This window comes from Pan paniscus, chromosome 7 (genome assembly GCF_029289425.2).
Source record: "Pan paniscus chromosome 7, NHGRI_mPanPan1-v2.0_pri, whole genome shotgun sequence".
Taxonomy (NCBI): Eukaryota; Metazoa; Chordata; class Mammalia; order Primates; family Hominidae; genus Pan; species Pan paniscus.
This window is the reverse complement of record NC_073256.2, coordinates 104012063-104024966: the sequence shown is the minus strand read 5'-3', so window position 1 is coordinate 104024966 and position 12904 is coordinate 104012063. Positions and strand designations below refer to the sequence as shown.

The 12904-nt window shown below is 37.2% G+C and overlaps 1 protein-coding gene across 1 annotated transcript in view; it reads left to right on the top strand.

Moving 5' to 3' along the window:
- CNGB3 (cyclic nucleotide gated channel subunit beta 3) overlaps positions 1-12904 on the top strand; it is a 170560-nt gene that overhangs the window by 121936 nt on the left and 35720 nt on the right. The window contains exon 14 of the mRNA XM_003821153.7: positions 10784-10867. Coding sequence (XP_003821201.2) covers positions 10784-10867 — 84 coding nt within the window. The remainder of the gene's footprint in view (positions 1-10783; positions 10868-12904) is intronic.

The following is a 12904-nucleotide window of genomic DNA, read 5'->3' as shown; positions in this document are numbered from 1 at the left end:
AAGATCTGTATATTTCATTTTACATAAATTATTACTCCATTTTCAAAAAAAAAAAAAAAAAAGAAGAAGAATGGCCCCAAAAGAAAATGTGTAGATGCTGAGGATGTTTAGTTGTGAGAAAAATAAATAAATTCAAGGGCAGCAGAAGTTTCATATACTAAAGTCTGTTATATGAACAAGGAATGAGACTTACTCTACATTGTTCTGCAAAATAACACTCAACTGTAAACTCCATTTCTAAGTTGCAGACACCTCTACTACATATTGATGTATTTGTATATACACACCAATATACCACGGAATACCCATCAGCCATAAAAAGGAACAAAATAATGGCATTTGCAGCAACTTGGAGTTGGAGACCATTATTCCTTTTTTTGTTGTTTTTTGTTTTTTAAACAATGTCTCGCTCGGTCACCCAGGCTGTAGTGCAGTGGCACAATCTCGGCTCACTGCAACCTGTGCCTCCCGGGTTCAAGCGATTCTCCTGCCTCAGCCTCCTGAGTAGTGCCACCATGCCCAGCTAATTTTTGTATTTTTAGCAGAGACAGGGTTTCACCATGTTGGCCAGGATGGTCTTAATCTCTTGACCTCCTGATCTGCCCATCTCAGCCTCCCAAAGTGCTGGGATTACAGGCGTGAGCCACCATGCCTGGCTGGAGACAATTATTCTAAGTGAAGTAACTCAGGAATAGAAAATCAAATATTGTATATACTCATTTATAAGTGGGAGCTAAGCTATGAGGATGCAGGGGCATAAGAATAATATAATGGACTTTGGAGACTCAGGGAGAAGGGTGGGAAGGGGGGTGAAGGATAAAAGCCTAGACAATGGGTATAGTGTATACACAATGGGTACACTGCTTCGGTGACAGGTGCACCAAAATCTCAGAAATCACCACTAAAGAACGTATCTGTGTAACCAAAAACCACTTGTTCCCCAAAAACTATTGAAATTATATAAAAATTAAAAAGTAAATAAAAAATTTTAAAAACAAAATAGCAGAGTGCCTCATACATAAGAGTAGGTATTATAAAATTTTTGTATGTTTTATTTTTAAAATCACATATACATATTTATGTGTGTACTAAGCACAATGAAAATGTATGTCTTATTATAGGTATGGTCAGAAATGTATGAAAGTCACTAAGCTAAATTATCTTAACAGTGTTTTAAAATATTATAAAACTCGTTATACCTGAATGACGAACTTAATTGAGAATAAGTGACAGTAAGTAACTCTTTTCTAAAGGAAAACAAATGCTTTAAATTAGATACCAATGACTTTTATGGGATCATCTCCTATTTGGGAAGATATCAGTTTTTTGCCTCATAGTTTTTTTTCTTTCTATATGTACTTTTTGGTACTCCACCAAATCAGCAACATCTGATTGAGAAAAAAGGTTAAATCTTCACATCTTGCTAATGTTGTATATAACTTAGATTCATTCTTTCCTGACATTTCTGTTAAAGATACAGTTCTTTCCAGAAAGAACCCATCTACATTTATATTTCTGTTACATGAAAAAGTTTTTTTTTTTGTAAAGCCAAGTGAAGTAGAAAATATGTAGGTATGGAATCTTTCTAAATTTATTTTCATAGAGATAGTCTTAGCAATTTACACAAATTTATTTTCTTAGGAAGGAAATAGGATGAATAGTGATCCTCCACCCTACATCTCATAATTTATACCTGACTGATCCTTGCACTGCTTCTGAACCAGTCTCCTCCCTTCACTGAAAGCCACCTCTGCACCCAGGGAGCTGAGTGCACAAAGGAGGGAATGGTCCAGGTGTGGGACCTAGAAGGACGCGTAGGAGCCTATGGAGTGAGAAACTAGAGGCACCTGGGTGAAAGCTCATAAGCATGTAAAAGTATTAACCTGTTTACTGAAACAGGTGATTCAGTTAAAATGAGGCTAGGAGGATGGGTCCTAATTCAATTTGACTGGTGTCTTTATAAGAAGGGGATATTTGGACACACAGAGACACCACGGGTGCAAGTGCACAGAGGAAAAGCCATGTAACGACACAGTGAGAAGGTAGCCATCTGCAAGCCAAGCAGAGAGGCCACAGAAGAAACCAGACCTGCTGATGCCTTGATCTTAAGCCTTTAGCCTCCAGAACTGTGAGAAAATAATTTCTGTTGTTTAAAGCACACACAGCCTGTATAACTTTGTTATGGCAGCCCTAACAAACTAATACACTTCCAATGAAAGCTTTGTTACTATCCCATTTTACGGAGAGCAAACAACTTACCTGACTGAGGTCATTGAGCTCTAAGCATTGGGACAGTTTGAGCACGGCTTTCTTCACACCACTCTATCATTCTTACCTTCAGTTCTCTACCAAACCTATCCGGATCACTGATAAGGTGGGAAGGAACTGGAAAAGTTTCACTAGAGTCAAAAGTCAAGCTGGCCCAGTGCGGTAGCTCATGGCTGTTATCCCAGCACTTTGGGAGGTTGAGGCAAGAGGATTGCCTGAGCCCAGGAGCTCAAAACCAGCCTGGCAACATAGTGAGACCTCATCTTTACAAATAATAGAAAATTTAGCCAGGTGCCTGTAGTCCCTACTACTCAGGAGGCCAAGGCAAGAGTATCACCTGAGCCCAGGAGGTTGAAGCTGCAGTGAGCCATGATTGTGCCTCTGTATTCCAGCCTGGGCAACAGAGCGAGACCCTGCCTCAAAAAAAAAAAAAAAAAAAAAAAAAAAAAAGGTCAAGATCAAGGCAATCCTTTCGCGATATTCACAGACTAAGACTTGGCACATCAGATAGATACCTACAGTCACATACACTTTTCTACTTTCCTGCTAAGAAAAGCCTCTGAATCTCATGTAGGTTTTTTCGCCTCTTAATCAAAGCAGGTGGAATTAGAGTCACAGATTTTCACCAAAACTTTGCTTCAATAAATTGTGGTTAATTAGTAAGATTTGCTGCTTCAACATGGGTGATCAGAGATTTGAAATAGCTCAGAGATGAATAGTCAAATTATATATATATATTGATTTTTCACAAAAATGATTCCTCTTCCTTGCAGATTTCACGTTATTCCAGGCCCAAGCACAAGTATTAAGCTAATAAGGAGCGATTCATTTCTATGAGATGGGCAATTTCCCCTCATTTCTGATGATTTATTATTTCGATCTCGATTTTTAAATATATGTTATCATATTAAATGCTGGGGAAATCACATTTTGCCTCTACTACTGCATTACCAGAAACGGGAGAAACTTTAATAAAAGTTCTGTTGCGCCACCTAGTGGCGTGCATTAGAATCGCATCCTTTAGAAACAGCCCGCAGTTCAGCAGGAAACCAGAGACCCAGAGATACCAAAATTGAAATGTAGGTACTACAGTCCGACAAGGAAGGCACAATATGTCTATTTGCTGCTATGGTAATTATGCAGAACCCATCCCAACAGGACACCTCACTGGGATCTTTGACTCATTGTTTGCGATTCTGTGGCAAAGAGAGCCTGCAAAAGCTGTGACTTCTGTGGACGGAAGGATGAGAAGGAAGTGTTTTGTGTGTGAGTGACAGACTGAGCCAGGAAGAGAACCGGAATGGCAGCATGCTTTCTAGCACTCACATGCAGATCCCCAGCAGTGACATCCTACTTATCTGATATGTCATCACATATTTACTCCACAGGGCCTGAAATCAGAACGTGAGAGTGAGACTACAGTGAGACTTGTGTTTCATTTCTACCAACTTTATTTTTACCCTAATGGTATTAGAAATGAAGTATTGTTGCTAGACTTTTAAAAAATATTTTGAATAGTGAGTTTATAATCTAAATGAACTCCATTCAACTATACATCCTCAGCAGTTGGCCTGTCTAAAGCACTGAGCCAGACATGGAGGGCTACTGCCCAGCTACTGCAGCCATGTTGTTTCTGCCCTCTGGAGCCCTCCGATAGGGAGGGGAGATACTAAATAAATGAGATAACATACTTGGTTGTAAGGGACTCAAAACATATGAAGCACTTATATCAGTACCTGGCATATAGTAAATTACATAGTTATTATTAAATGGAGAAATAAAACTGATGCAAACATGTGGGAGTTTCTACACAGGTAAAATCAGATTCTTCCTGTGGCCCTGCCTGATCATAGAAAAATTGATTAGATCAGAGGTCCCCACCCCAGGGCCACAGATCAGTGCCAGTCGGTGGCCTGTTGGGAACTGGGCAGCAAAGAAGGAGTTGAGTGGTGGGTCAGTGAGAGCAGCTTCATCTGTATTTACAACCACTGCTCATTGCTGGCATTACTACCCAAGCTCCGCCTCCTGTCAGATCAGCAGTGGCATTAGATTCTCATAGGAGCAGAACCCTATTGTGAACTATGCATGCGGGGATCTAGGTTGCACTTGCCTTATGAGAATCTAATGCCTGGTAATTCCTCACTGTCTCCCATCACCCCCAGATAGGACTGTCTAGTTGCAGGTAAACAAGCTCAGGGCTCCCACTGATTCTACATTATGGTGAGATGTATAATCGTTTTGTTATATATTACAATGTAATAATAAATAGAAAGAAAATGCACAATAAATGTAATGTGCTTGAATCATCCCGAAACCATCCCCACAACTGCCCATCAGTGAAAAAATTGTCTTCCACAAAACTGGTCCCTGGTGCCAAAAAGATTGGGGACTGCTGGATTAGTTTCATCCTCAGAGTTCCGTCTAACTCATGACTTCCCACTTTGACCCAAACTCCTAGAAAAGTAGAACTATTGCCAATTTTCAGAGAAAGTTTGACGAAGATGATTTTTACTAGTGTTGCAAATATTGACTGTAAGTTTAGGTCTAATATTACTTAGAAGTAATATTAAAAATTATGACATCACAGCACTTTGCAAATTTTTTATCACATTTGACTTTGCTGGTCCCAACAGCTACCAATCAGTATCATGCCTCGCATAGTCGATGGCATGAAGAACTGAATTCAGAATTCCCTGCCCTAGTCATATCACCTATAACTTACTTGTTTAATGAGAATGGGGTTTAAGATAGAACAAAGCACGTCTTTTTGTAATAAGCAGGCTGAGATGGAAAAAGCCCTGAAGACCATTGCTTATACTTGAGTGACTTAAATTCACAGTGAGTTATAAAATACTGATGATATCTTAAGTTCTGTTTCAAAGAAAGCAGAAATGAGCCTAGAAATGGAGAAATTCTATAGGACTAAGAGGGTACGCATTCCAAGGAAACATTTTACCAACTTCACAATTGTATTCGGAGCTTGCCATTATTAAAAGTGGAATTTCCTGGGTACAAGAACCACCATCTAACCTATGGCTCTCTTGTGAATCAAAATAACATTTCTCCCAACTCCATTCAAATCTCCAATATCCTCATTCAAATCTGTAACACAGCTATACAGCACTGAATTTCTCATTGTCCAAAATGGAATAATTTCTAACAGCTTCATTCTATATGTCAGCCCATTTTTATTTAGCATCCAACATGCCCTAAACCCTGATGAGACACTAAGGATACAAGAGTGAATAATACAAACCTTTGATCTCAAGTTGCTCCAAGTGTAGATAAAAACACACACTCTGGTGATACTCTTCCTCCAATACCTACCGCATGTGTGACCTTAGAGAAAGTCGACAGGCTTCCTGGGACTCCAGTTCTTATCTAAAAGCCAGGAGTGATGACCATATATTCATTAATGCCAGGCATCAATGAGAGGCTGGAAGAATTAAGCAGGTAAGGATAAGACAGTAAAACATAATATAAATATTATGTACTAATATAATGTTAATGTTGATACTTTCTCAGTTACTCTCACTTTATAGAAAAAAGAGACATTTACAAAGCAATCCTGTCTTTTCATACATCAGAAAATTTCCTAACTGTAAACAAAATGTAGCTGGGTTACCGAGAGAAAAAGCCCCAGGATGTAATTCTTTTTAATCACACAATATGAAGCAATGTATATCTCAAGAAAATAATCATTTTCTGGAGAAAAAAAAGAATAATAATAGTTCTCAAACACATTATAAACTATAATGACATCATAATGCAAACTTTATTTCACTAGGCCTACATCCAAATAAGAAAGATTTAGTCCTAAACCAAAGCTGCCCCAAAGCTAGTGGCATCTTTTCATAAAGTAATCATTAGGGGACAGGATCACTTAATTGGTGAAAGTTAAATTCTAAGTTTTTACTATATACAGCTGCTAGATTCAGTTTGCATGACTTGATCCATGTGCTATCCAAGTATGTTAATAAAAAGTCATATTTAGATTGGTTCAAATGTTTTTCTCTGAGAAAACCCAAGCTGTCAGCTGAAAGCTATCGACGTAAGTGCTTGTGTGTATTCCTGCCAAGAAAAGTGCTAATTGTTTGCTTATCTATGTTCAGGCTTGTCTCCTAGGTTGGTCTCACGCTTCCCATTGATCCGATTTCCTTCACTGCTGCTATCTGTCCCTGAGCCCACCTAAAGGATAAAAGGGGAAAGAAGACTAAACACATTTCTCCACAAAGGGAGACACTTATTTTCTTAAAATTTAAAATTAATAAAAATGAAAGTTGAAGTTTCATCAGTTCTCCCCAAACCCATTCTCCTTCCTCCCTCCCTAAGGTGGCCACTAAGATGACCCTCATCTGAGGATATCCTGCCACTCCTCATCTTTATCATTTTACTTTATAGCCATATAAACATAAACTGGTAGTAGTGTGTTTAGATTTTTATAGGTGGAATCATACTGAATATATTCTATATTCAGACCACACTATTGGTTGAGTTTAATCATACATTTAAATATATATAGTTTATTTTATTTTTATCTTTATTTTCATTTTTTAGTCAATTAATTTATTTTTTTAAGACAGGGTCTCACTCTGTCACCCAGGCTAGAGAGTAGTGGTGCAATCTTGGCTCACTGCAACCTCTGCCTCCCAGGTTCTAGCGATCTTGCCACCTCAGCCTCCCAAGTAGCTGGGATTACAGGCATGTGTCACCATGCCCAGCTAATTTTTGTATTTTTAGTAGAGATGGGGTTTTGCCATGTTGGCCAAGCTGGTCTCAAACTCCTGAGCTCAAGCAATCCGCCCACCTCAGCCTCCAAAATCTGGGATTACAGGTGTGAGCTACCGCACCCGGCCAATCTGTAGTTTATTTTAACCACTTTGTGATATTCCAACCTACAAATATTCAATATTTTATCTGCCCATAGATTGACAGTATGTTGTTTCCAATTTTTTCAGTATTGAAAAAATATAGTCTACCCCATGGTATCCACAGGGGATTGGTTCCAGGACCCCTGAGGAAACCAAAATCTGTGGCATAGTATTTGCATATCACCTACCCACATCCTCCTGTATACTTTAACTCATCTATAGATTACTTATAGTACCAAATGCAATGTAAATAGTAGTTATACCGTATTTTTTGTTTGTATTTTTTTATTGTGGTATTGCTATTTTTTTTTTCTGAATATTCTCCATCCACAGTTGTTCGAACCCGTGGAGGTGGAATCCATGGATACGGAGGCCAACTGTGCTGCCACATTTTTAGGATTTCCTCTCATTTGGTCTTGGGTTCTGTCTTGGGAGAGTGGCCATAAACTCCAGCCTTGCCCTCACGGGGTTCCAGAGGATGGGTGGTGGCTGTTCACAGTGTGCCTTTCATGGGATACTTCTTGATCCCGGTTGACGACCTCATGCCTAGGCGGTCGACCATGAACAGACATTTCTTTCACAGGGAATTTGTTTATATTGGCCGATGCCCTTGTGGCTTTCGTCTGACCCGTGTCCAGTTTATTCCTATAAGATAGCCACTCCCTAGGAAAACCCTCTACTGGAAAAAAAAGTTAGGTTTGGATATGTCAGTCAGGCGAGAGACACAGAAGCAGCAGCACAACAAAACCCATGAAGTAATAGAAGCATTTTTATTACCTACAGATCCCAGACAGAAAAGGTCAGCACGCCTCACAGGGCCAATGGGAAGGGGTAACACTCGTGCTCAACCAGTGGGGAGAGAGAGAGAATGGGCCAAAGCCTTTTTGGGATCCAGGGTGTTACCCAGGGAGGTTTCCCAAGGGAAGTTCTAACAGGTTGGTATACAGCAAGCAGACATGTGTTCCATGGGGCCTTGCTGTGACTGACAGGTAGTCACTGTGGAATATCTGCTCGTCTACATAAGCTCCGGGAGTCAGTGGGGCAATTCTAGTCAATTGCATCCAGCTGTACCATAGAGAGGTGGTCACCAGGAGGCAGTGGTATAAAGCAGGTATCTGGATCAACCACATTGAGGAACTGAGAAGAGGTAGAGAACTGGAAACCTTGTCAAGTGTGACTGATCCCGCTTCCAGTATAAGAAAGTTAAACTTATATTCAAAATTGGTGCCAAGGCAACATAAAATTATAAGAACTTACTATACACACACATATTTGTGTATGTGTATATATACATATATTCTGATTACTGTGGCAGTATTTCTATTTTATACGTATATAATTATATATAATTAAAATGTATATAATTTTTATAATATATATTTTATATTATATAGTATATGTACATATTATATATACATATATAATTTTTATATATGTACTTATATGAAATCAGAATTACTGCCACAGGAAAACAATATTTAAAATCACTAATATTTCCCATGAATATAACTTAATATAGTTGGGAGTTTTCATCAAAATACATTCTGATAGGAATTGTTCAAGGAATAAAAATTTCATTTTTGATTTACAAATTATAATTACAACCTTAAAAATTAGTGCCAAAAATTCAAATTATTTATATGAAAACAAATATAAGTGGGTCTTTTGAGATCTTCTATTTCTGATCATTTACAATGTAAATCTTCTCCATGGACATGAGTGACTGAGAGTTACCTTCATTGCAGAAATATTCCAGACATGTACATGTTCAAGAACTTCCAAGCATATTTCAAGTGGATTTTCTTTACCATATCAAAGACACAAATTTTCTTTAGTGGAGAATATCCAAAAATCAATCCAAAGTCTATTTGCCTTTTTCTAAGTGAGTTTTAAATGGATTGGAATACCAATTTCTGAAGTGAAATTATTCCGAAATGATGACAACATTTAAAGAAATTAAGCACTTGGGACATTTATTTAATTCTTACTAAAAACAAAAGAACCATGCCTTTTAGAAAAAAAATTATGTTTGTAATTTGCTTTAGCAAATATGGTAACCTATCAGACATAGTAGGACTAAAACAAATATAAATAAAACGTGTATACTTTGCACAAAGCAAATACATAACAACCAAAGAAAAGGTAAATTTCCCTCTGCATAAAAGGGGCTTTGTGCATCTTTGCAAATACAAATCATCCTCATCCTCAAATGATTCAAATTTTGTTACCCAAATGAGCACTTTCCTGGTGCTTCCCATCTCTCTCATCCCACTCCCAAGCAAAATTAACTCTCTTTATCTTATAAGTTTTATGGATATTTGTGGAATGTTTTATGACATGATTATCTTCTACCATCGATTACAGCTTTTCTGCTTACTTACAAGATCACCCCAAGTAGACTTACTTTCTTTCATCTTTAATTCCTCCAAGGTTATCATACAAAGCCTTGCTCAAAACAGCTTCTCATCAGTATTTGTTAGACTGTATTAAGAAGATATGTCTTCTGGCCTTGGCCTTTTTTTCTATCCTAGAGAACCAAAAGCTATACTTTCTGAAGTGATTTTTAAAAATTCTAACAGCACATTCATCTGAATGCTTCTCACCAATGGCTACTTGGAGATACTTCAATCATAAATCATTAGCTTGCCTTATCTGTCAAGCAACCCTGAAGTCTAAATTTCATATGGATCTAGGTCAAGTGTCTGCTACTGAAGCTATTACAGAAAACTGGTGATTGCTAAAGGAATGATTGTCTGATCCACAAATTGGAAGCAGACCCTTTGCTTCTCCTTTCTCTGCCACTGACTCTACAATTAGTTCACAGCAAAATCATAATTCCCTCAAGGGGTGGACAGGACCACCCACAAGAGGAAAGCTGTTACATGTTAGCAGCTCTGAGAGAAAATGAAAAAATATATATTTGTTGAAAGCAAAAGATTCAAAACTACTATGTAAGTGAGTTTTTTGTAGCACCTAAAGATTTTTTTAGCTCATATAGATATAGTTATTTAAACAGATGACAAATATAGACCTATAGCCAAACAGTGTTTCTTACACTATTAAAGTGAATATGAACAATCATTCACTCAACAGATATTGCTTTTGTATCTATTGTGTACTTTTTTTTTCCCTGCCTTAAGAAGATAATTGAGTTGGAGAAGAAAGATAGACCAGCCTGCAAGGTTAAATAATAATATCTAACAATGGTGTGAAACATGTTTTAAGAAAGAAAAATATCTAGCAAAGATTTTGATCTATGTTGGTCCTAATATACTAACAATCTATTATTAGTATATTATCATTAATAGCTATTATTAAGTACCACATTAAGTTTTTGTTATAAGTACCATTTTTATCCCCATTTTACAGGTTAGGAAACTGAGGATGAGAGGTTATGTAGCAATGTGTAGTAGAGACAGGATTCACACCCAAGTCTATCTGAGCAAGATCTAAATTCTTGCCATTATACTATAGGTATTTTTTTTCTAAATTTTGAGTCATGACATGTCCATAGCCATTGGCAGTTAATATTTTTATGCTAATGCAGACAATATATATTACTGTTTATTTTCATTGAGTTTTGAATTCATTTGGAATATTGGCCTTTAGTTGTTTCTATAAGAATTATTTTTCTTTTTATATAGGGTTGTGATACACAGATGATTTATGACATGTTGCTAAGATTGAAATCCGTTCTCTATTTGCCTGGTGACTTTGTCTGCAAAAAGGTGAGTGCATGCTATTTTTCAAATGCACAACTAATGAATGCATTTGAGGATTTCGGACATAAGTCAAGAGCATTGTTTAAACAAAATTTGTTCAGGGTGAATTCCATAGTATAGAAATAATTATGATATATAGCTCTGTACAGCAATAACGTGCTCTCAGAGTTCACAAAGGAACAAGACAATATGGATTTCGTTACTTATATTATAGGATAGAAGTGTGGGTAGTCTGAAAAACTGCTCTGTTTAAATGTTAATTATCAATCATCACAGCTTATTAATTTCAAATATTTAAAGTGGAGGAAAAAGTTACAGAAGCGATAGGTGGTTCAGCCTTTTTTATGTCTTCGGCAAAATATCAGTTACCTTCATTTTGCTCTCCCAAGTAGTGAATAATCAATGCCACATTTTAAAAAACTGTACTGTGCTTTTTATGATTAGAAAATAATGCATGTTCATTATTTTAAAATAGAAAACACATAAAAACATAAGGACATAAATACCACCATCCAATAATAACCACTCTTCATATATTTTGGCCTATCTTTTTATACTGACTGATGGATAGATAAAGCTTGTGCTATAAATGTGGCATCATACTGTACATATGTTCTGAAACATGCTTTGTCGTGTAACAATATATCATATGAACACTATGTATTAAGTAATCTACAATATGATTTTTTAAAGCTGCATGATGTTTCAGTCTATGGATGTATCAGGATCAATTTTCAAATGTTTGCTATTATAAATAAAAAGAACATCCCCTCAGATAAATATTTTTGCATATTTCTGATCACTAACTTAAGGGAGAGGAAAGGAATGATGACCCTGGGATTTATATCGTGACAGACTCAACCAAAGATAAACTCAATAATCAAAATTTAAAAAGAAAAATGAGTAGTTCAAAAAATGCAAGATGATCCAACACCTTGGTGAGTTCACAAGCGAACAAAGATGAGAGGCACTTTTATCATTTCAAAATAATGTGTTAAATGCTATGGTCAAAGCAAGCACACGCTGTTGTAAGACACAAAGGAGGGGCACCTGTCCTTCCTGGTTACAGTAAGATTTCCTAGAGAAGATGATGTCTGAGCTAAGTCTTGAAAAATGAATTGGAGTACACCAAGTAAAAGAGGAAATAGGCGTTCTGGGTAGAGGAAAGAAATGTGAGCTAAGGCAAAAAGGAAGGAACTGTGTCTATAGAGGGAGTGCAGAGAACTATAATAAGGTAAATGTTAGAACAATTTTAGAATGATTTATTCCACAAAACTCAGTAAATACTTCTCAATATGATAAGCCAGAAACAGTGGAGGGCACTGAGCAAAAAAAAGATGGTTCTTGTCCTTTAGGGGCCTACCTTTCTAGTGCTGTGGTATTCAATTCACAGTGCACATCAGAATCACCTGAATGAAGACGTCTGGGCTCCACCCCTCAGTGATTGATTTGGTCTAGATGGAGGCCATATACCAGTATTATTTAAAACTCCTATATCATTCTAAAATGCAGCCAAAACTGAGAACCACTGGCTTCATGGGAGAGACAAGCTATAAACAAGTGAAATTAAGTCAATACATAATTCCAAAATGTGCTAAGTTGTATAAAGGGAAAATAGAAGTTGCCAGAAGAGTATGTAGTGGCAAAGACACTTAATTTAGATCCAGGGTTGGGAGATGGGGAGGTTATTAGGTTGTCAGGAGTGACCTTTGAAAAATCTAAAGATAAATAGTTCTTTAGTTTAAAAAAAAAAAAAAGTGGACAGGATGGCATTTTTTATGAAGACTTGGAGCCATGAGCTGAGAGGCAAGATGGAGCTTGGCATATCCAAGGAACGGAAGCAAGTGAGTGATGGAGACTGTGGTGAACGACAAAGTCAAATGGAGTATGAGGTACTTCAAGGCATCAGGTGGAGATGCCAAGTACACAGTGAAAATCAGTCTAATGAGAGAGGATGGAACTGGGGTTTACTGGGAACTGTAATATAAAGGAAGCAGACTTCAAGAAAAGCTCAAGGAAAGGTCAGAGAAGAGGGCCTTGCCT